General features: G+C 35.1%; 2 protein-coding genes across 9 annotated transcripts; both read right to left on the bottom strand.

The window, feature by feature from the left end:
• Positions 1-3,664: 3,664 nt before the first annotated feature.
• LOC121796321 lies at positions 3,665-9,073 on the bottom strand. 8 transcript variants are annotated; one of them, XM_042195163.1, is made up of 10 exons: positions 8,802-9,073; positions 8,412-8,488; positions 7,284-8,305; positions 7,036-7,154; positions 6,782-6,906; positions 5,149-5,261; positions 4,976-5,053; positions 4,823-4,906; positions 4,547-4,632; positions 3,665-4,096 (listed from the first exon to the last, which is right to left on the bottom strand). In XM_042195163.1, coding segments are annotated over exons 2-7 (1,395 nt in total). In that variant the 5' UTR covers positions 8,414-8,488; positions 8,802-9,073; the 3' UTR covers positions 3,665-4,096; positions 4,547-4,632; positions 4,823-4,906; positions 4,976-5,039. The 8 variants fall into 8 exon arrangements, with proteins under 8 accessions (XP_042051097.1, XP_042051092.1, XP_042051091.1 ...); XM_042195158.1 differs by having other exon boundaries at positions 7,284-8,493; XM_042195157.1 differs by having other exon boundaries at positions 3,665-4,149; positions 7,284-8,488.
• A 1,242-nt stretch (positions 9,074-10,315) lies between these two features.
• Positions 10,316-21,529, bottom strand: LOC121796293 (DNA-directed RNA polymerase IV subunit 1-like). Its single transcript, XM_042195115.1, has 20 exons — positions 21,182-21,529; positions 20,953-21,017; positions 20,113-20,218; positions 19,903-20,026; positions 19,680-19,801; positions 19,050-19,100; positions 18,758-18,973; positions 17,744-17,881; positions 17,537-17,632; positions 15,534-17,417; positions 14,525-14,694; positions 14,354-14,420; positions 14,162-14,280; positions 13,138-13,277; positions 12,248-12,507; positions 11,940-12,113; positions 11,681-11,818; positions 11,267-11,490; positions 10,978-11,089; positions 10,316-10,795 (listed from the first exon to the last, which is right to left on the bottom strand). The coding sequence occupies exons 3-20, from the start codon at positions 20,197-20,199 to the stop codon at positions 10,610-10,612; spliced, it is 4,308 nt and encodes a 1,435-aa protein (XP_042051049.1). The 5' UTR covers positions 20,200-20,218; positions 20,953-21,017; positions 21,182-21,529; the 3' UTR covers positions 10,316-10,609.
• Between the last annotated feature and the right edge of the window lie 393 nt (positions 21,530-21,922).

Raw genomic sequence — 21,922 nt, 5'->3', positions numbered from 1 at the left:
TTAAATATACTATGTCGTTGCTCTAATTTATAAAACTACAGATGTGGCTGGCTTTCACTATATCTTTTTCTGCTATATTAAATCATTTTCTTTAATAAAGTTATATAATAATAAATATTTTTTTAAGTTGGGAAACTGATCAAACTTGATGGTTTCTCCTACAATGTGCTTTAAACTTGATCAAATTGATTATTTTCAACATGTATCAATTTCTATAATTGGAATTTTCCCAACGTTCGGACTTATCAAAAGATTATTTATGGAGTACTATAATTTTTTAAATGGTTACATGAAAATGATTGTTTCAATAAACAACACGAAAATATTAGAATTGGTGAGTTTAATAAACCAAAATAGAATTTATATAATTACTAATTTTGGACATAAATTTTGTCACAGAAACTAGTCAATTTACTAAAATTTTGAGATAAAGTCTGTGACTAACCCTAATTAATATCGACTCGATTTTGTGAATAAAGTTTTGAGCACTAAATGTAATCTACAAAGACGATATATTAGCATATTGTTACGATATTATTAATTTCATTACCACAACATACTATAAAATCTTATTATATAATTACAAATTAAATTAAATATAAGCAATTATCCCTTTAATTAATGAAAGACCAATTTTAAAGATAACGATTAGTTCTAATTTTTTTTAAAATATTTTGTGAAATTGTGTTTGATGTTTATTTTATTGTCACATATATATCGTGGGTCTTAAATTTTTTTTCTTCTTCTTTTTATGACAATGTACTTTTTCTTTAAAAATATTGTTAATAATTATTCCAGACCTAGAGATATACTATGTGCCTACCTCTTTTATACAGTATATTTTAATTTAACTCTTTTATTAAATATTACATTATATCTATTTTATATTATGTAGCTAGTATTAGTACTCAATATTATATTATCTTTTAATATATTTTGGTACTGATAAAATAAGATAGTAGTTTATATCGCAACTACCTTCATTCAATTGGTCGTTACCAATTAAATAAGCATTTATTCTGGCATGACTGTCTGGCAATTTTTTTTTTTTTGAAAGAAAAATCTGAAAGTAATTAAACTAATAAAATTGAGTACGTATTGAAATGAATGAAGCCTACTTTTTGGAATGTTATTAATCCCATGAGGATCACATTTTTTATATTCCCAAAATCATTATGTAATCCACCTAATAACTACAATTATAATTTTCCGATTTTTCCCCACATTTTTTGTGATTTATCTATATACATCAAATGCTTTATATTTTGAAGCATAAATTATTACTTCTACTATACAAATAATACCAAATTGACTTTGAACTTTTATTAAAATTGATGCACCATCATATATCCAGATGTACATATTTTTTCGTTTCTAATTATTGTGTATATTATTTTCAGCATCCATTTGATCTTGTACTCTATGTAATTATTGATAGTGGTCTTATAAAAACTTTATTTAAAGTGAGACAAAGAACTAATCAGGCCTATTAGATGTTGATTGTAATCTAATAAATGTCATGAAACCGCCAGTGCGTATATTAATATTGTGTATAAAATACTAATAGTATTATACATGTGTTTATTTGTAGTACTGATATATAGCAGCATGCTAGAAAACCGTTATGACGTTTATCTGTGAAAGAAACTGATATAATGTATGTAATTATGTATAATATTGATATACTGAGTAGAATGATAAATATGTTGATATTTAACCGTTTTTATAAAATATGAACATGATGAAAAATATTATATCAATTTTTTCGTATGAATATATACAATTAGGATGTAGTTAGATTTTTAATAAAATTATGCTTAATTTGATGTATTTTTATGCAAAAAATATCTAAATCAATAAAATTATTTGAAATTCAAATTTTGAGATTATTTTTCTTAATTGTGAGATATCTTTCCATTTCATTGTCAAATGTATATACTTATTTGCAGCTAGGTCATTTATGCTCTAATATATAATGATTCTGATTAGTTCTATGTTCTCATTTTATGATTCTAACGGGTGCTTAGGAATCAAGATCTTGGGTCAATATATTCAAAAGTGTTAGTTAATTAATGGTATTACAACTATGTTTATGAACGTAACATAATTAGTTATGTAAATAAATACTATAGAATTTTGTAGTAATACTATGAACGTTAGTATTACTTTTATGAAATGTAAAAACTATAGAATTTTGTCATGTCCATTTTTCTCCTATTTAGGCTAAAATGTTATTGAATTATGCCCACTTGAAAGTGAAATTTACTGACCTTTTTGTTTTTTAGGTGTTGGTATATAAGCAAATAGAATCCTAAAAATTTAAGAAACATCAATTTAAATGCAAGTTATGCTTGAAAATGAGACGTGGGCTCCAAAATGTTTTATTGTATTTGTATGTAATGAGTTCTAGAAAGTGACATCCAATAAAGAAAAATAAAAAACCCAAACCACTTTGCTTTGATGCCTTACTATTCATCAACTTTAAAAAATGTTTTTCTTTTTCTATTCATAATTTATATATATGATTAATTTATCATTTAATTTCACTTTTACTTGATTTTATATTGATTGTGGGGTGGAATTGCTTTATATAGGCACATGGGAGATTCATTTTATTTTATTTTATTTATTTATTTTATGTCAATCAACATGGTAGGCACTTGCACTATAATTGATGGGTATTTTGATTCTATTTTCTTTGATTTTATGTTAGTCAGTCCATATCATTGTCGCATTATAATTAATGGGTCGTTTTAATTAGTGGTTAATTAGACTATTGGTTCCACGATTAATGTATCCAATAATAATTATAACTAATTGATCTTTTAATAAAGAATGAATCATTTTATAGACAACGTGATTGTGGCTAGTTCAAATTTTGTTTCTGAAATTTGTGAAAAAATGCGATTGATGTTTATTTTGTTGCCATATATGTACTTGAGTCCTCAATTTCTTTACCTTCCACTTTTGATGTCGAACTAATTATTTTTCTAAAATAATGTTGATGCTTATTTGATATCGAACTACTATTTTAAAAATAATGTTAATGATTGCTTTATTTCTTTATATAATTAATATTCATTGTAACCATACTACAACCACTACGTGTCGAATATTTAAACCTTAGATATCTCTATAAATAACACAAAAGTTTCTTTAATGTCACACTCCCCACTTGCAGATAATATCACCATGCATGTTGACATTTGCTCAGCATATATATTAGTAACAGATATAACAAACACATGCACAACACTTTCCAATTTTGTTTACACCCTATTGTCTTTTTTTTGTGTGGTTTGTCTATGTAATAAATTATGAGAAAAATCTTGCCAAGTTCTTAGGAGTAATTAATACACAAACAAGAGAAAAAGATAAATGTACATATACATAATATTCTCAAATTTTTAAATTTAATTAAAAATTAATTTTGTTATTTATTGTATTATTATGTAGCAATAAGAATAAAGTGATACGGAAATTTTATGTCAAACTGTATCATGATTTCGAGCTTGATTCGAATTAATTATAAAATATTTAATAAGAAAACTATTATATTGTGGAAACTATCATTATCAACATGAAACATTGACGTTGGTATGTTATAAAAGAAAACCAAGTAGTAGTTATATGTATAAATCATGCTCTAATTAGGGGTTTGAACTCGATATAAATATACATATATAATTAAAAAAAAAGTGATATTGTCTCTTAATATTAATGCAAATGCTTACTATCCTATATCTGCACCAAAAATACAACACAAATTTCACATTTTCAACTTGCAAGAATCAACCTTGCCCCATATCATCAAAAAACCATTTGCAAAGTTAAGTGCTCACTCCTCGAAGCCTGCACGCCGAGATCTCAGCCGGAAGAACTAGATTTCGTCGTCTATTTATACAATGCACATTATGCAGTGACTGATATGGCAGAGGGCAATATCTCTGAATCGTCCTAGCTCTTCTGTTGGAGCTGCAATGCCTGAGTAATCGGTTGCGGAAAGTCTAAAGAGAACAGACTCTTAAAAGATTCATAGGATGCGAAGAAAAGTGCTCCCTGGATCATGTACATCACTAGTCTCGGAGTCAAGCCCCTGATAACAGAAGATCATTCGTAAATGCCAACGAAACTAGAGTGGAAACTCATCTGCAGAATATATGAGTTAATTAATACCAACATGAAGATAGATAAATAAATTTCGTAAACAAAGGTTTTGAACGAACGAACGAACTGTTGTAAGTAAATGCTAGTTTCTTACTGCTCCTGAATGATAACATGGCATATATATTTGGAAAACAAGAATAGAGAAAGATCATCAACACAAGCTCGTCAAAATCATCCACAACCTCAGCCAAACAGACAGGGTTATTACTTATTTTCTTTTCTTTTTCATATTCTCTTAACTGAAACAAAGTATTGATATTTTATCTCCCCATGTATTCATAACAAACTGAAAATAATGAAATAAAACCAAGGACGTATCCAAATACTTTTCGATGCAGTTGGAGGTAAAACAGGTAGATACCGTATCTTAAAAACTCACCTATAAACACCATTCAATCCTTCATGCTTCCATATTTCATTAAGAGTACTGAGTACACCACTATGCTTGGCTGTACACCCGGGAAGCTGTAATAGTGATTTTGTATCATTTTTATGAGAAAAATACTCAGGAAACGGAATTGAAAACTAAGAATGTTAACTCGATGAACCCCAAAAAATATAGAAAATTTGTGATACTTAGTAAGAATGAGGTTCCCGGACAATCATTTAAAAAACTGACATCTAGCCCACAAAAAAAATAAAATGGAAAACTAACTTGGGTTTGCAATCTAGTCTTGACAACATCAAACGGAGTTGTGAAAAACGAAGCTGTAGATCCAGCCAATCCTCCACAGATTAACTGCAGGAATGGAGAAAAATGAGAACTATAGGAAGAACAAAACTCAGTTTTAGAGAGTAAACAACAAACCGTAGTGAATATATTAGCTTGAGCATTCCATTGAATTGACGGTGCCATAATATGCTTCAGGCTTTCATAAGTGTAAAACTGCAAATGAAATAATGAATCGTCTATCATACAGTCACAACACTTAAAATAAACAACAAGGGACAGAAAACAGAGGACAACTCTGTTGTTTATACCTTTCAACATTACATTGATGACAGAATGTGGAACATTTCTGCAGAGTACAGCTCCCCATCCAGCATACAATGAACACAAGCCACCTTTCTGGAGAATCTCTATCAACGCAGTCCTGCATTGATGCAGTTTAAAGGCATCAGATTCAGATTAATGTACAGCATCTATCAATTTGATCTTAAAGTTTGCACTAAACTCTTTACTGAATCAATGTTGTTAAATAGCGGCTATGGCGGTGATATGGCGCTATATCATATCAGTTAGTAATGAAAACGCCATCGCCACACCGATTTATGGCATTTTTCTGTATCGGCCGCCATGCCCACCACGGTTGTCCCGCCATGGCGGTGTTTTCCTGTAATTTTGACTTTTTTGGTTCTAATTTTGGCTTTTTAATGGATTTTTTACTTTTTAATTGAATTTTGGTATAAGCCCAAAATTGAACCGGCCCACCCAACCATTCTAACCCATTTTATTTTATAATCAAAATGAAAATAGATTAAACTTAAAAAAATTGACACCCTAATTATAGTGATGAAGCAATGGATGCTGATGATAGTGATGAGTTGAGATGCTCACGGTTTCGGAACTGGCGGTTACGGTTCAAAAAACTGCCGGTTCCGGTTTTGGAAATTGCCGAACCGCAAGGATGTTTCGCAGTTATGGTTCCAAAACCGTCGGTTTCGGTTTCGATTCCTAAGCAGCGGTTTTTTACGGTTCTGAACAGCTGGTTTTCGGCGGTTTTTGCTGTTCCGGCTCGGTTTCGCGGTTTTCTAGCTGTTTTTCACGTTTCGGGGTTGGAACCGCCCGGAAACGCCCGGAACCGGCGGTTTCGGCACGGTTTCAGTTCAGAAATTTTCGAACCTGAACCTAACCACGGTTCTAAAATCGACGGTTTCCGTTCGGATAAATTCTTACGATTCCGGTTCAAAACCGTAATCGACGGTTACGGTTCGAAACCGTAACTGACGGCTACGATTTCGCAGTTAACCGCCGGAACCATAAACCTTGGGCACCTCTAGTGATGAGGATGAACTAGAAGACTATATTGAGCTTGATGATTGATGACTATTGAGTATTGCTTAGGAAGGCTTTATGATTCGTTGAACTAAAGACTTTAATTATTAGACTTATATATAATAGCTTTTTATTTTATGTTTTATTAATTGTTTAAAGAGTTTTTGAATTTTGATGTTATATTTTTATTATTTTCTAATTTTTTGAATTATATATAAATATTATTTTATTTATTTAATTAATGACCGTCAGATCCCGCCATATCCCTGTGGCAGTTTTCGGGCGGACCGCCATAAGCCGCCATACTGCTTTGACAACCCTGTACTGAATAATATACTCTGTATAAGTGGAACTCAAGGCTTGACTCGTATTTAAAAAAGAAACAAAAAACAGATGCAGGAAAAAGAAAGAAATGAAGGAAAATTCACTTTGAAATCGTAGACTAGTTCACTATTTGAAATTGTGTGTATGTACCAACCAGATTATTCATTTGACCATGTACTTCTAATGAGTTAGCTTTGGGAGTCACTGACAATTACGAAAAATAACCTAAATTCTGCAGTGTGGAATTCAGATGTTGATAACATACAGATAAAAATAAATATCTTCAAGATATACCAGCAGTTTTTGTAGTGTGAACTAACTTGCATCTGCTGTTTTATACATTCGCTTGGAGTGAAAAGGAACGATGTAGCAATACTTGCACAACCCCCTGCTGTGCAGTGGGCCAACGAGTGATATTCCTGTGAAAAAACAGGCACACACTACCTCAAATTGATATGTTGTTTGGCATATAACAAATTTATAATACATGAAAAAAATAGTAGCCAGTGTCAGTTAAAATGTTATCCTCTGCAACAAAGATTATGTACCTTGGGCAGAAGAGGAAGCAAACTTTTCTTCACCGATTCATATGTGAATGTATAGATAGCAGATATTGGAGCTGAACTTACAATGTTGCTGGAAATGCCACGGTACAGCCCTGATATACCTGAAAAGTTCCAAAATAGGGTTCATGGTGCCTTTCACATTGCTTTCCAAGAGTACACAGGATTCTAGTTGCTCCAAATTTATGAAAACATTGACTTCCTTTAAGTTGCGATTTCTTGCTAAAAGGTACCTCTCTCAGCAATGATAGATCTTCCTATATAGTGGACGGGCTTCTGGCTAGTATGGCATGCCTGAATAACTGTCTTAACCGTGTCCACAGGATGTAGACAAAGGCTGACAAATATCCCTGCCATTGCTCCAGCAAAAGCATGTTCATGTTTCGCAAGCACATACTGAGGTTTTCTCTTTCCATACAGGCTGATATCTGCCTCCAAAAAATCTGCTTTGACAAGCGTTGCTCCTTGATCTTTTTGGTCCTCATATGTACCTTCACTACTCTCCTTTATGCAATTTTTACAATCATAACTGTGTGATGCTAATTCGGCATCTACGGAGTCCAAATAACATCTTGATGTAGAGATCGTACAATCAGTCGCTTCAATAGGTAGCGCATCATCCTTTTTCTCTGAGCACGTCGTATTTGATGGCTTCAAGTCAAAGTTGGCAGCTTTTTTAGAAGATAAATCTAAAGGTTCTGAAATTTCAGGCTCAGAAACAGAAATTCCTGTAGCTAAACTATGAAACGAACTACTTTCATCACCTGAATTTGTTGAACGACAATTGTCATAATAGTCAGCCGCCCTTTTGATCTCAATCTCAGAGTTTACCAGACCGTTTGGTTTACAAAGAGCTAGAGTATTCATCCAATTATACATGCTCTTGAAATTCGAAGGTATTCCTGCACCCAAAAGACAATCCTGCACAGAGGCTCTCTCAATCAACATGGACCTTGCAAGGACTATCCTCCAGAAAGAAGAAGCTCCATAACTATCACTAGAGCACTCTCGACTCTCATCCACAAGCTCTATAGATTTTTCTTTACTAGACAAATAGAACACCGAGCAAGGTTGATCCCCATCTGAAGTAGGTGCATGAGAAGTTCCTTTATCTGTAGAATAACGAAGTATCCCACCTTCCGGAATAATCTCAGGTTCGTACACGGCATTACTCTTATGCAGAAGACCAGAGAGAGACTTACTCGCATAACCCCACGCATGGCCTACTGCAGAGATTAGCTCGGGTGTGCTTAACCTTTCAGAGGGTTTGGGATCACAATGAGTAATACTACATTTTTCATTTACAGGAGAAATATGATCTATAATCTCGAATGAAGCCCCATGAAGTGGATTACTCTTACATTTGATGCAGAAATTTTCAGTTTTTGGAGACACGCGGCCTCCCGTCATTATTCGTTTTCAGAAGATAGAGAACCGACTGCACTTGAATGATTAGGGTGAGTTAGATAACGTACAAAGTTAGATGATTAGGATACAAATGACTGGAGAAGAGCAATTCAAGGGAAACTGATAAATTATTATTCAAGTTGTTGATTACTACTACTATTCTAGGTTTCACGAACTCAACACCGGCATTAATTCGTAGTCAGAATAGGCAAAACTAGGAGCACAAGATAATAGATTTATGAAGGCATAAACTGCCCTACTTCTAACATAAAATAATGTGTCATATCCGGAAACAAAGTACTAGTTTATTGATCAATGAAATTAAGCTGAGAGGAACTCAATACCTCGAATTTATAACCGAACCAGCTTAGTTTTGAGCTGTGTGATCCCTTGGAATTTGAAGGGATCGGATATCAGTAGGAGCTACATTGACTAATTAAGGTGAGTTCCCTAGAATGATCGGTGTTTGATGATTAACAAGTAGAGAGAGAGAGAGGGAGGGAGGAATTGCAAGTGAAAACCTTAAAATGGAGGAGTTGGAATAATAATTAGCAGTAGGATTTTTCCGATTTCGGCGTTTGAAGGAAACTGGACAAAGGGTGGGTTCAGGCGGATGAAGAAGAAGAAGACCTTTGAAGAATTGGGCTTCTAATTTAGTTAATGCTTATTGGGTTGCCTTTAGTTGTTGGATATTGGGCTTTTTAACTTATATGGGAATAGAGCCTTTCATTTTTAATCTTCATAATTCCAATCTCTTTAACTTATATGGGAATACAGCCCATAGGAGTGACTAGTTAGGTCAGAATTTTAAATTCACAGCACTATTTAATAATAATATTAATATTATTATTATTATTATGACAATTTAAACTTTGCAAAAATAGTAATTAATTTGTAATTTTGTACACGATTTTAGGAATTGTTAATGAAATAATAAAGTATTCTATTAGGTTCATATATGTAAGTAGTAGTATATGTTTTTCACTCTTAGAAAATTAAAAAAAACTTTAAGGATCAATTTTTTTATAACTCCTTTATTTTTTACTATTTGATAATATATTAATCCTTCCATTTTGAGTCATTTTTTTATATTAGAAAGTTTCAAAATAATTGAATCATTTCTATTTTTGGCAAAAAAAACAATCATATCTCTGCAATTTTATTCTTTCTTCATCTCTTACTTTATTCTCTCTCCTATTTTATTTTTCCTCCACTTGACACACTAAACATCTATTTCTTAATCTTTGTGGCGAAAAAACACAATTATGGAGTATACATTTTTCTTTAAAAAATCAAAGATTGATTCAACTTCAAGTGCTCCAAATAAATCAAGGATTGATTCAACTTTGTATAATATGTCAAGAAAATGAACTTTCAATTATAAATGGTTCGAAAGACATATACTCCGTATGAAAGATAATTTGACAAATGATATTTTAAGGTGGTGTTCGGTTTCCAAGATAAAATAATATCGAGATACAATTGAGTTGTGATATTATTTTAGTCATAAGGGGGTTAGCTATGACTAATTATCTCATGATTATCCATATATGATTGAGTTTGAGTTGTGAGGTTGAATCTCATGAACCAAACACACTGCAAATTTGATTCCTGATACAATCTTGCAAACCGAACACTACCTAAATGTATATATACAGTAAGGGAAAATTTTCAAAGAATTTTTTGACAACGAAATGACATATATACCTTTTACACATTAAAAATTAATTTCTATATATACCTTTAGATAGTTGGTGATATTAGCGACAAACAACACTTAAAAGAATGTACATGTAGTAATGAGTGTAATGTGCATATCCATCTCCAGCACATTTGATATGTTATAGCAAGGCTCCAATTTTGGAATCGAAATGGATAGAAACAGAATTGCAGTAGTTGAGATTGTTATGCAATAAAATTAAGAAACAAGAGAACAATACAACATGAAAATGGATAGCCCTTGAAAGCTTTCCCGTTGGTACTTCCACTAAATATCCCTAGCCTCTACTTCAGGCAAAGAACCTTTAGTGGAAGCACCAAAAAGAAGCTTGGGCTATCCAACTCGCAAATATTTATTTCTACACACAACAAAATTAGCCTACTTTCGGGTTCGGTTCACACCCTTACAATTTATTCAGTCTTTTCTCACAGACTATTCCACGATGACTGCAGGAGTCGAGGCGACCTTGTTGTTCTTGGTTTGATGTGTCTTGGCCTTGTCGGGAGATATCATTTCCAGAGCATGATTGATGCATTTGTGGTACGAGAAGTCTTCCTCGCTGCCATCTGTGCGTACCAAGAAAAAGCAGTTCTCTTTGTGCTCTGGATGACGGCCAACCTGAAATACGACGTGGCAGAGAATGAGGGTGATAGTGTTTACCAAGACGGTAAGTAACAAGAAAGGGTGTGGATGTGCATTTTTCTGCATCTTTATGTTTATGATCAAAGAGACTAATGTACTGCATATGTATGCCAATCGATGAATATTTCTTGAGGTAAGATGCGAAAACTCTTACGTACCTTTATGTCTAAAATGCCAGTTCCGCACTTATCTTGCAATTTTGGATGGAACTTTAGAGCCATCATTGCTGTAGACCTATCTTCTTCATTCAGGCGACGGTTTGCAGGATACCTATGCCGTTTTAAAAGAGAATTTTAATAACCAGACTCCAACAGAAACAAAGAGCAAGAGATGTGAATGTTTTTCGAGTGTCAACGAAATTCAAGAAGCAATAAAGAATAGTGAAAGAGATTACACCCACATCAGATTTCAGATTTCAAATAAAAAGTTGGGAAGAGATTCACATACTCTTTCAGGATACGCTTTAGTTTCCGTGAAACTTTCTGAATCCCAACCACAGTGAAATGCTGTGCGAGCATCTTATGAAGCGAGATCTTTTGCTCCTTTGAGTTGAAATGATAGGAAGCAATAGATTTTCTGTCATGTGGTTTCACCTTAGCATTAGTTTTATCAGACGCAACATGGGTGCTCAGCAGACTGTAAACATCTGTGCGCTCAGCAGGTTCATGTCCCTGATGCATGAACAAAAGAAAAAATCATATAAAGGAAAACAGACAAGAATCATATCGAGGAAATATGCCTCCTTCAATCACACACTTACCTTGATACGTTTACTGATCGAGAAAATAAGTAGTTACAAATGTAGTGTTTACATGGTTTAAAATGTGTCTGATGCTTTCAAGGGATGAAGAAGTATCCTACCTTCCCCTTGTATAAAAGATCGAACTGGCAACCAGTTCCAATAGAAGGGGTTTGTCCCCATGCCAAAGCCTCGAGGCTTCCTTTAAGACCATCGATTTGTTCCACCTTGGCTGCTTTTATAAAACAATCGCTAGGATTCTGTATTTTGGTTCACAGGCCCACAATAAGTATAAGCAATGCATCAACATTCTCAAAAAGGCTAAATATAACAATTAACATTAATGAAGAAAGAGGGAAGAAAAATTGAAAAACTACTAACCAAAAAGCAGGCTTGACTGAAGGGTGCATAAGTACTAGTTTCCTTTCTTTGATGTGCCAGTCCTCTTGAATTTAATGGTGCGAACTCTCCCGTAGCTGAAAGGCAATTGGCTGTAACAAATAAATGTTCCGGAAGGATGGACTTGCCAGTGTCACGTATAGCAGCATGCAAAGTCTGCAGTCGAGATACAATATTAGTCAATTAGCCTCATTGCCGTTTTACAGAGCTAAGAATGATACGCACAGTTCATAACTGAATAAATTCTTGGTAAAAGGTGAATGTTTATAGAGAGCGTGAAATGAACTCACGGTTACAAAATATTGCCATGCAACATCAATTCCATATGCTTCACAATAATCGAGAAGAACATCTGGATGGCTGCGCTCCCAGTCAATTATATTTCTTATAACAAGGCACTTATCAATGAGTGTACTCCAGAACTTGGTCCTCTCACAGTATTCTGATGTGACAACTCGCAAGAAGAGTTCACCTGAAGGGCATCTTTGGAATTTTGAACAATCGGATCCCTCTTTCCATAAGATATCAACCTTCTTGAATTCCACAAATCCTAATTAATAACAGAAAATATTAGCATAAAAAGAAGCCCACTAGTCCATGATGACAATGAGTTAATGAAACTGAAATGTGGGTGCAGCTTCTCAATTGCTACAATGAAGTTGTAACTAATACTTGTGAAACTAACAGGCCCAAAATGACAGGGTTTTGATCATTTCACGGCCCACACCCCAAAATCATTCCCTTAGGAATTTCTACCATTGCAAATCAAAATACACCTAGAAGAAACCTCGACTCTTTTGTGATCCAGAGCCAAAAAATGATCAAGTACCTAGCGAGCCACGCCAATAATCCATAGCCAAAAAATGAACGCGCGACATTTTTGACAAATTTTCGACGGTTCATGATTCTATCCAACATTATCTACAGTCCGGGATGCTCTTTATGATTCTATTCCACATTTTCTACAATCCGAGATGCTTTTTAGGGTTAATCATGATTTCTATCCCCATCTTTAAACAACGTCAAGAAAAATGCCCCAACTTATATTCTCTTCAAACCCTCCTCACACATTCTCTTCATGTAATTCAAGGAATGAAAAAGCTAGCGATGGCATAATAGCAAGAATAAACATGTCCTAAAACGATTACTGAGCAAATAGTGCAGTAATCCAAGTTGAAACCTTTTACAACAGTTTGAAGAAGGGCAGGTATAATCATATCACGAAGAATGTCCACATCAGGGATATTGTGAATGCTCTCAGTTAATGCAGCTGATATGCAAATTGTAGAGTCAGTGTGAGTGTCAGCTTCAGAACAAACCCTGCCAATCAAGAAACAAGATTAAAAAGACTGCTCATAAAAGAATACCGAGACCCAAAGAAGCTGAAACATGAATTATGTATTCAAACCCTTAGGATAAAGGTCATTGAATCTGCCATTATCTGTTATTTCCTTTTTCTTTTAAATTTCTTAAATCTATGTATTTTGAGTTATGAATAGTTTTCAATCCATGTTGTAGTGTGCACAGAATTCAGACGGTTATATATATATATAGATAGATAGATATATATTATTCAACTGAAAATCTGCATTATTAAATGACACGTGGCACCAATCTAACCGTCGGATGACAAAATCGTGGGGCTGAGATTAAAAAGAACAAAGAACAAAAGATACAAAAAAGGAAATGAATACATCCCTATATATATATATATATATATATATGCCGTTGTACTTGTACCTACAATGGTTTATACCTTTGCAAGATTTCCTGTCAAGAAAGGCTATAACATCGGATGAAACTACACGTGGGAAAAACAACTTGTTGAAACTGACCAAGGCATGTGAGTTCTAAGAAAACACAAGATCGCTAACATACGGAAGTCTCAATACTCCAAGGTAATAATACTGATATGTCTTTTAATAAATGCCTGGTGCTGGAATAAAAGCAGAAAACATGAGTAGATCTATTCCTAATTTCTCTAGTCCTGCTTTTACCACACAAAGAAGAGCATTTGCTAGAAAAACAAACTTTGTAGAGTCTATCTTTGTAATTTCTTTAGCAAATCAGGTAAGGCCACAGATAATATTCTAAACTAGAACACCCAAACCAACGATACAATTACAAGCATAATTTAGACTGTTGTTAACCATATATCTTAACATATTGATCTATGGACAACCCATCTAAGAGAAGAGACTTACTCGCTAGTTATATGCAACTTCGGAAGATCAAACTTGGATTTGGCTCCATTTAATTTATTATTCATACGAAGAGAATTGATAATTGAGCGCATTGTCAGCCGCCTCTTGTTGGCGACTTCCTGAATGGTCAAAAAAGAGTCCTGAATAAATATAGAAAGACATAAAACAGCATTATATAACTTATTGTATTACCTTTTTTACGTGAAAATGGCAAGCCCAAGGACTAACACTGGTGCCGCTATTTGTCTTCTTTGAATAGCTAATTGAGAATAGGTATATTTGCCATTAAAGATCAACATAACTCAAATCCATGTCACTACAAGGAAATGCAAAACAAAAAAATCTAACCAAACAAAATCTAACCATATCCTTATTTCTGAGACTATGTTCGAGAAAGGCAAACACTCCAAATGATTCTTCACTTCTAAAGCTCCGTATTCAGAACCATTTGCCCATCTTCTAAGTCTCCGGGATAAAAACAGTGAAGCACTTTTAGAGCCAGTACTCTTTTTCACTCCGCATTCAAGCACTTTCTGTATGGTCAATTGAGTGAGATTTCGCAATCGAACTTATAACAAACTGAAGTGCTCACACTAAGTTCCACAAGCATTAGAAATGATTCAACGCAGAAGCAGTAAAATATATATACTGACAGAACTTCCTTATTCACACAATGGAAAGAATATGATATGACAATAAAATCTGAAAATGCAATAATTTATGGTTTCCTGATGGTTTTTACCTTTTAGACCACAAATCCCTTCTTGTACTACATATTTCTAGACACAGGACCATTGCTATTTAGTTAGCTTTCTACAGTTTATTTAGGAACACTAATCCCTTTTTTGATTATATGTAACAAAATTTAAATAATTTCTTTTTATCCTTAAAGGAAACAGCAAGATATAGGAATAATATACTTTTTACTTGGATTGTTGGGGGAAAAAAAATCGAAGTTTCTTAGAGATATCCGTCTTTGAACAAAAGGTAGCACAAAACTCATCCAGTAGAAACCATGATACCTCATTACTAACATATAATGCCAATTTAGACTGCCCTATGTACTGAAGAAACAAGTTTATTATTACTTTAGAACTAGCAACAAAATATGTCCAAAACCTATGTTCTGAGACTGATATAAAAAGCATATAGCATTTTAGTTATGTTCTCTATCTATCCTATCTCTAAACCTAAAGCTACTCTCTATTTTCCCTAAACTATCTAAGATTGATTTATCGTCACATATGCCTGAGAGTTGACCACAGTACAATCCATAGGTCAACATTGAACTTGATAATATCATAAAAAATACATACTATGCAAGGATACCAAAGGCAAACTATATGTACTTATCCACAAACACACGTTGTACCTTTAAATTTAGCATAGGTGACGGTTCTAACACACTGATCGGCTGATCCAGCGCACTGTATAAAACTTCTGTAATGGCGCAAGCCGCAGTTGACCCAACAGGATGACCACCCATACGGCCATCGACATTGGTAAGATTCATCTCCTCGGAGCAATAGTGAAACTGGATAACCTGATTTCCATAGCAACTCCTAACAGTTTCATCATACCCTGTTACTAAATCCCGCATGAAAAACATCAAGCGTCGGTTTAAAGTTCCTGGGATATCAGCATTGCCACCGAAAGATCCGTCACGGGTTGTCAAAGAAAGAACAAAACATTCCTGAGGATTTAAACCTGTTGAGAAGGAGTTGCCAATCATTGTACACGGGATGTAACCCTGCGATGTTTGTAAATCTGGAAGACCCTTCTGGTAGTTCCATGAAGCACAAGACAGGTGACGGGGAACTGAAAAAGATAATGGAGCCAACGAGTGCTGCAACCCCACACACATGCTATGTTGAAATAATTTTTGCAAATTGCCTTTGCTCCCAGCCTTTAACATAGCTATAAATGAATTACCACTGCCCGAGTACTTGTAAGCTAGACTTTGCATATCCCGAAATACTGCCTTGGCTGCAGAAACTGAGGCGTGAAAAAGTTCTGGTATAGTCTGTTGAGCAATCAAAGTCCTCTTCTTGAGAAAATTTTCCATGTAATCACTCTCTTCAGAGCAATCTACAAGAAAATCTTGGTTGCAACCCACCATTAGCAAACTAGCCTTGGATAGCCTTTCTGCTTCCAGCAAGCCACATGATATTTCGTCTAGAAGATTCATGTGAGACTTAGAGTCATGGGACATGTAAAGGTCTGATAATGAAACAGTGAGTCCCCTCATTGACAACCACTCGCAAAGAACCTCCTGCCCACTGCCTAGGAATTCAAGTGCTCTATCTTTGCAATGTCTTAGAAGGCATTCAAATAGATTCCCACTGTTGTCATTTAACCAAGATGATCCATGGGAAGACGACACAAGCTCCCCTTGCCTTATACATACATCATTACATGCAGAAGTGAATTCGAAATCCCTAGGCAAAAGAAGGCTAAACATTTGTTTCCCAGTCCAAAAATGAGCACCAGTTTTAGAATTGATAACAGCTGGCAATACTGGCATACAAGAACTGAACATTTGCAGCTGCTGCATCTTAGCTTTATTCATAATAACTCCATCTTGAAGAGATAGATATGCGGCAGTTAAACTATCTTGACCTAGTGCCAAAAGGTTTCGACCATTCTGTCCATTGGCTAACTGACTTTCTAATGAAACAAGCTCATTGAGCTCTATTCTGGTGTTCAATGACTGGGGAATGTAACCGTGAAGACAATCTCCGTCAAAGTCCCCTTTGAGAGGAGAACATATTAGAGGATTAATGGACAGAACAGAATTGATTGGGAGAATTTTTACGGATAGAGCAATAAGGGAGTGTTGATGAATAGATGGGGGCCTATTAATCAACACAATATCTCCATCAATAAGAGGCCTACGAATGGAATCTCCTGCACGCAACATGTCCTTAAACCATATAGTTCTCCTCTGACCATCCCGAAGTGCTGTAAAGTTCCCCCTTCGGTGAAGCATATAATCACAGCAGGGCATCAACTTCTCCCAGTTCCATTCGTTGACATGGTCGTTCATAAGCAAATTCTCTGCGACTTGAAAAGGCACGCCAATTTCGTGAACCTTAACTCTAGGGTCACCGACAACAACCATGCGGAAAGAATGATCTGTTCGCTTTCCAAGTAGCAACTCTTTTATGTTTTTTAGACCTGATGAACTCGAAGCTGACTCATTTCCTGCTTGTTTTTCATATGCTTTCTGCAAGTGTGACAGCTTTTCTGAGCGTATCTGCAGCAGGGGAGGTTTTAAGAAATTAATTTCTCTCATTGAATATGTATATATACATGTGCGTGTGTGTAAGGTGAGGTTAGCCAAGGTAAGATATATCGTGCGCTCATTTTCCTTGCCTTGGAAAGTTTGTAACGTTCGAGAACACGAGCACTTAGTTCATTGGGTGTGCCTCTAAAATCAAAAAGCTTTCTGTACGCCCTCGTAGTCTCATCCTATATATTAGTAAAGTAAGGACAGCATGATCATTAAGGAACAAAAACAGCGGAAAAACAAATATAAGTCCTGAATGAATGAATTTGAGCAAGGCAGTTATTAACACTTACAACAGTTATGCGCTGACCAAATTCTCTCACTCGAGCACTATTTGGAGTCACCAGCAAGGAGTTCAGAAAGATCAAATTTTTCCTTTTGAAAGATTTTCCCAAAACCTCTGGAGATACATCCTTTAAAATTTCATAAACCTGAAAAGCCAATTGCAGCATAAGCATCAGTTACTAAACTAGGATTGACATGCTTTGAAGTAGTAATAATTTAACAAGGAACTTGTGTGATCAGTTTAAATACTGTTGACATTTAGATACTAAGGCTGGTAAATGAAAACATGGTTCAGTGCATGCTTCTTTTGAAGTAAAAACTAAGTACTAAAACTGTTTTGATTGGTTACTCTAAAATACGCTCAATCAGCGCATGGTCATGATGAAAGTAGTAATATGTATGAGCCATTATTATTTTATTACTCCAGGATGTTCAATCTAGAATGTTAGTCTCCATCAAAGAGTCTACTTATCAACAACTTAAAAATCAAAAATATAATGGGGTAAACTCTACTGTACAGAAGCAGGGGGGTAGACGCTGAAAGAAATGATTAATACAACTGGATCTGTTGTTACAGTAAACCTAGTAGTAGTCCATAATATATTAGAAATACTATTATACTAATGAACTTTAAAATATAGATACGATTATAATAGCAGACTGATCTGGAAAATCTTCAAATAACACCAGCGATACTCCAATTTCTCAAAGTTCTTCCTAAAAAAAATGCTATCCAGTGACTCACTACTTCAGTGAAATATTATTTTTATCTGACTATGCCATCCTATTATGAAAGATTGATGTTGTATTTGTAGAAAACAAACAGAATAAAGACAATTGTCCTTATCCAAGCTTTCTATAATATGATTAAATGAGACAAAATTGAAAGGTAGGGGGTAGGGAATTCCACAACAATACTAATGTTTCAGAACTGACAGATATTTGAGCCTAAAGCGCGCAATATAACAGAATAGAAGTAGAAAGAAATCCACCCAAACAAAAAGGTCTAGGGACAATCTTACTTGAGCTGGCAATAGAATTCTTTTGTTTGGCGGCTGACTACTGTGGTCTTGAGCTGAATCTTTAGGGAGTATATCCCAATAATCAGAAGCCAGGCACCCATATGAGCTCTTACTCACCAATGCTTCACTAACTTCAGCAATAATTGCACTTTTTGCAAACACGTCTTTTGTAGATACTTTGAATTTCATTTTTGGATAGCCAGCTTTGGATTGCCCCTGTTATTCCAGGTGGAAACATGTTGGTAATAGTCATGTAAAAAGGTGCAAAGTACCAGCAGTCAAGTGCACTCACAGTACAATATCTGCATTTTCTTGGCTGGTGACTTGAAGCAGAATGCGCATTCTGGTGCATGCAAAAAGAATAAAAACCACAGTTTAGCATTCTGAGAGGATACAAGATTGCTTCCGATAAAATTACAACTTATTTATTTACAAAATATAATACTATTAAACGAAGTATATGATGGACATTAGTAACATTCATCAACCTAGAGGCAGTTAAACAATGACACTGAGTAAGCTTTCATTGTATAAAGAGCAACATCAGATTTTTCTGAACTTTATATGAACCCTTCCTATATATCTTGAAAGTCCAAGCTATGACTTCCAAGTTTTTACCGTAAGAAATGCCACTCTTCAGCCATGACTTCGTTGTAGATTTTGCCTTCAACTATAATTAGATTCAATATCACCTGTTTAGCTAAGACATGTGCTATAAGATAGAGTAACTGTTATAATATGAACTTAAACTAGCGCATGCTTTATTACACTTACTGATATAAGTATAGAGTTTGTTTAGATTTTCAGTTAGGAGTAAGAGCAAGAAGGATACGAAGATTGGATTAATATTTGATATGTGTGTATCCGAGAAAATCTAGCAAAAGCAACAAACAACTCTTTTACACTAAGGTTAGTAACTAACCTTAATCTTACTATGCCGAAGAGATTTACACCCTGGACAGATTTTATTAAGGATCTGCGCAACTTCAGACATGAAATAAGGATTTAGGATCGTATATGGAAATTTGATCAAACCAAAATGCCCTGGAAAATAGAGATCAATATGTCAATATCCAATCATAGTTGTATGATAACAGAAGACAGAGATTATAAAGTAGCATTACAGCTCTTCAACCCCTAGTTACCTTCACAGTCCCTTGAATATTTGGCACCACAGGTAGTGCATTCAGTAGCATTTGATGTAGGGAGCCCTAATGCAGCATCCGACACTTCATTGACTGTTCCGACGACCACTGCTGATAGTTTTCCCTAAAATTGCCAATGCATTAACAAAAGGTAGGTTTTTTTATGAGCATCTAAAACTAGCCATATCAAATGTGAGATGGACCACTTACAGCATCTTCATCAGATAAAATACTCAAACGAACTCCCTTCAGTCGACCTGATGTAACTTGCTGAACTTCAGGCAACCCATTATCCATTGAAGTCCGTATTTTTTCCCTTGAGATGAAAAACCATACAGGTAAGTTGATTCCAGAAATCAATCACACTAGGCATATGAACAAGTAATAGCCTACCCTGAGAAAAAATTGATCTTGACTTGTACTAACACTACTATAAGAATATGACTCCTACTTAAAAGGAATCAGAGGATAATCAAGAAAAAACGAATCATCAGTGTTGCTTTAGTGCTTGTAAACCACGTGCATCTGTATGATTTTCCATGTCATTACATCATCCTTTACATTAATCAACACCACTCAACAATCAGTTATTTCATCTCAGACAGAAACAGTTAAGTTTCATCCAGAATTCAATCCCAATCAGAATATGAACCAGTAGTAATAACCTAACTTGTGAAAAATGTAATCTTGACTTTCAACAATAGGACTTCTTCTACTTAAAGGAAATCAAAAGATAATAAAGAAAAAACAAGCATCATGATTACTTCAGTACTTGTAAATCCACATGCATCCCTATGACTTTCCATATCATCACATCACACTATCCTTCACATTAATCAACACCACAGATATTCCATCTCATACAGAAAAGTTACACCTCATTCACTCCAACTCCGATTTGGTGGTCAAAAGCAATGAATCACACATAGGCATCATCTCACATTGCAAAAAACCACGCAAATTCAGAATTGCATGCACAAGCCATAAGATAATCACACTCCAGCTCCATCCAACACAAACATGAATGATAGAAGAACACATCCTCATTACCTTCAGTCGCCGGAACAGTCAACCACGAAGAAAAATCCGTCCACCAGTCAATGCATTCAACTCAACTGCCAGTCAAAAAACAGACGATCGTGTACAGCATTGACAACCAACCGCAATTGATCACGATTAAGAAACAACACAAGAGAAACGTTGAAACAGAAAATCAAACTCATCTATTTGCCGCGTAAAAAAAATTGAACACATCAGAAACATTGCTTTGCCTCCTCACCTAATGCTTTACTTGATTCCCCTTGTCTCTCCACCCCTCTCCACACGGAACTCCCTTGCTTGGTTGTGATCCTAGAGAGAGAAAGAGACAGGGAAGCGAGAGGAGAATGGGATAGATTCTTCGATTAATGGTGCGGCAGAGTGTTATTTCAGCTATATAGTGTGTGTGTGTGTGTGTGCGCTCTTTTTGAAGAGGGAATCAATGGAGGGATTCAGGAAATAAATATGTGGAGACAAATTTGTAAATAATTGGTAAAAACGATGGCAGTAAACGAGGGCAGGCTCGGCTAACGAGGGCTTTGCCTGATTACGGTTTAACCGTCAAAAGCCTCCCTATAAATTTTGATTAATCAAGGGTTTAGGCCGTGAGTTTGAATAATCGAACCAATCGAGTTGAGTTGAGTCGAGTCGAGTCGAGTCGAGTAACAATCAATTAGAGTAAGCAAGTTTTGTGATGGGGTGCGTACTAAACAAGCCCAACAGCAATGACGGCCCATCAGCCCAAGGAAGAGTATGAGTTCGGCATTACCAAAGAGTTCGGCCTCAGCCTACAGCTCGGTAAAAGCCAACCTATCAAGCTCTGCTCTCAGATCGGCAACCAAAGCAGGAGTATGAGTTCGGCATTACCAAAGAGTTCGGCCTCAGCCTACAGCTCGGTAAAAGCCATCCAATCAAGCTCTGCTCTCAGGTCGGCATCAAGCTCTACTCTCAGATCGGCAACCAAAGCAGTTCGGTCTCAGTA

The sequence above is a fragment of the Salvia splendens genome, chromosome 3 (assembly GCF_004379255.2).
Source record: "Salvia splendens isolate huo1 chromosome 3, SspV2, whole genome shotgun sequence".
Classification (NCBI taxonomy): domain Eukaryota; kingdom Viridiplantae; phylum Streptophyta; class Magnoliopsida; order Lamiales; family Lamiaceae; genus Salvia; species Salvia splendens.
The sequence above is the reverse complement of the archived record's forward strand: the minus strand, read 5'-3'. Positions and strand labels throughout refer to the sequence as shown.

What these genes read in the sequence shown, in the direction of transcription:
- LOC121796321 (XM_042195158.1), bottom strand. Translation starts at nt 8,460, where the DNA reads ATGACGGGAGGCCGCGTGTCTCCAAAAACTGAAAATTTCTGCATCAAA. An exon ending in ATCTATCATTGCTGAGAGAG is followed by an intron (nt 7,155 to 7,283) that starts GTACCTTTTAGC and finishes GGAACTTTTCAG; the next exon opens with GTATATCAGGGCTGTACCGT. An exon ending in TGCTTCCTCTTCTGCCCAAG is followed by an intron (nt 6,907 to 7,035) that starts GTACATAATCTT and finishes GTTTTTTCACAG; the next exon opens with GAATATCACTCGTTGGCCCA.
- LOC121796293 (XM_042195115.1), bottom strand. Translation starts at nt 20,199, where the DNA reads ATGGATAATGGGTTGCCTGAAGTTCAGCAAGTTACATCAGGTCGACTG. An exon ending in GAAAATGCAGATATTGTACT is followed by an intron (nt 18,974 to 19,049) that starts GTGAGTGCACTT and finishes CTGGAATAACAG; the next exon opens with GGGCAATCCAAAGCTGGCTA. An exon ending in TTGGTCAGCGCATAACTGTT is followed by an intron (nt 17,633 to 17,743) that starts GTAAGTGTTAAT and finishes ACTAATATATAG; the next exon opens with GATGAGACTACGAGGGCGTA.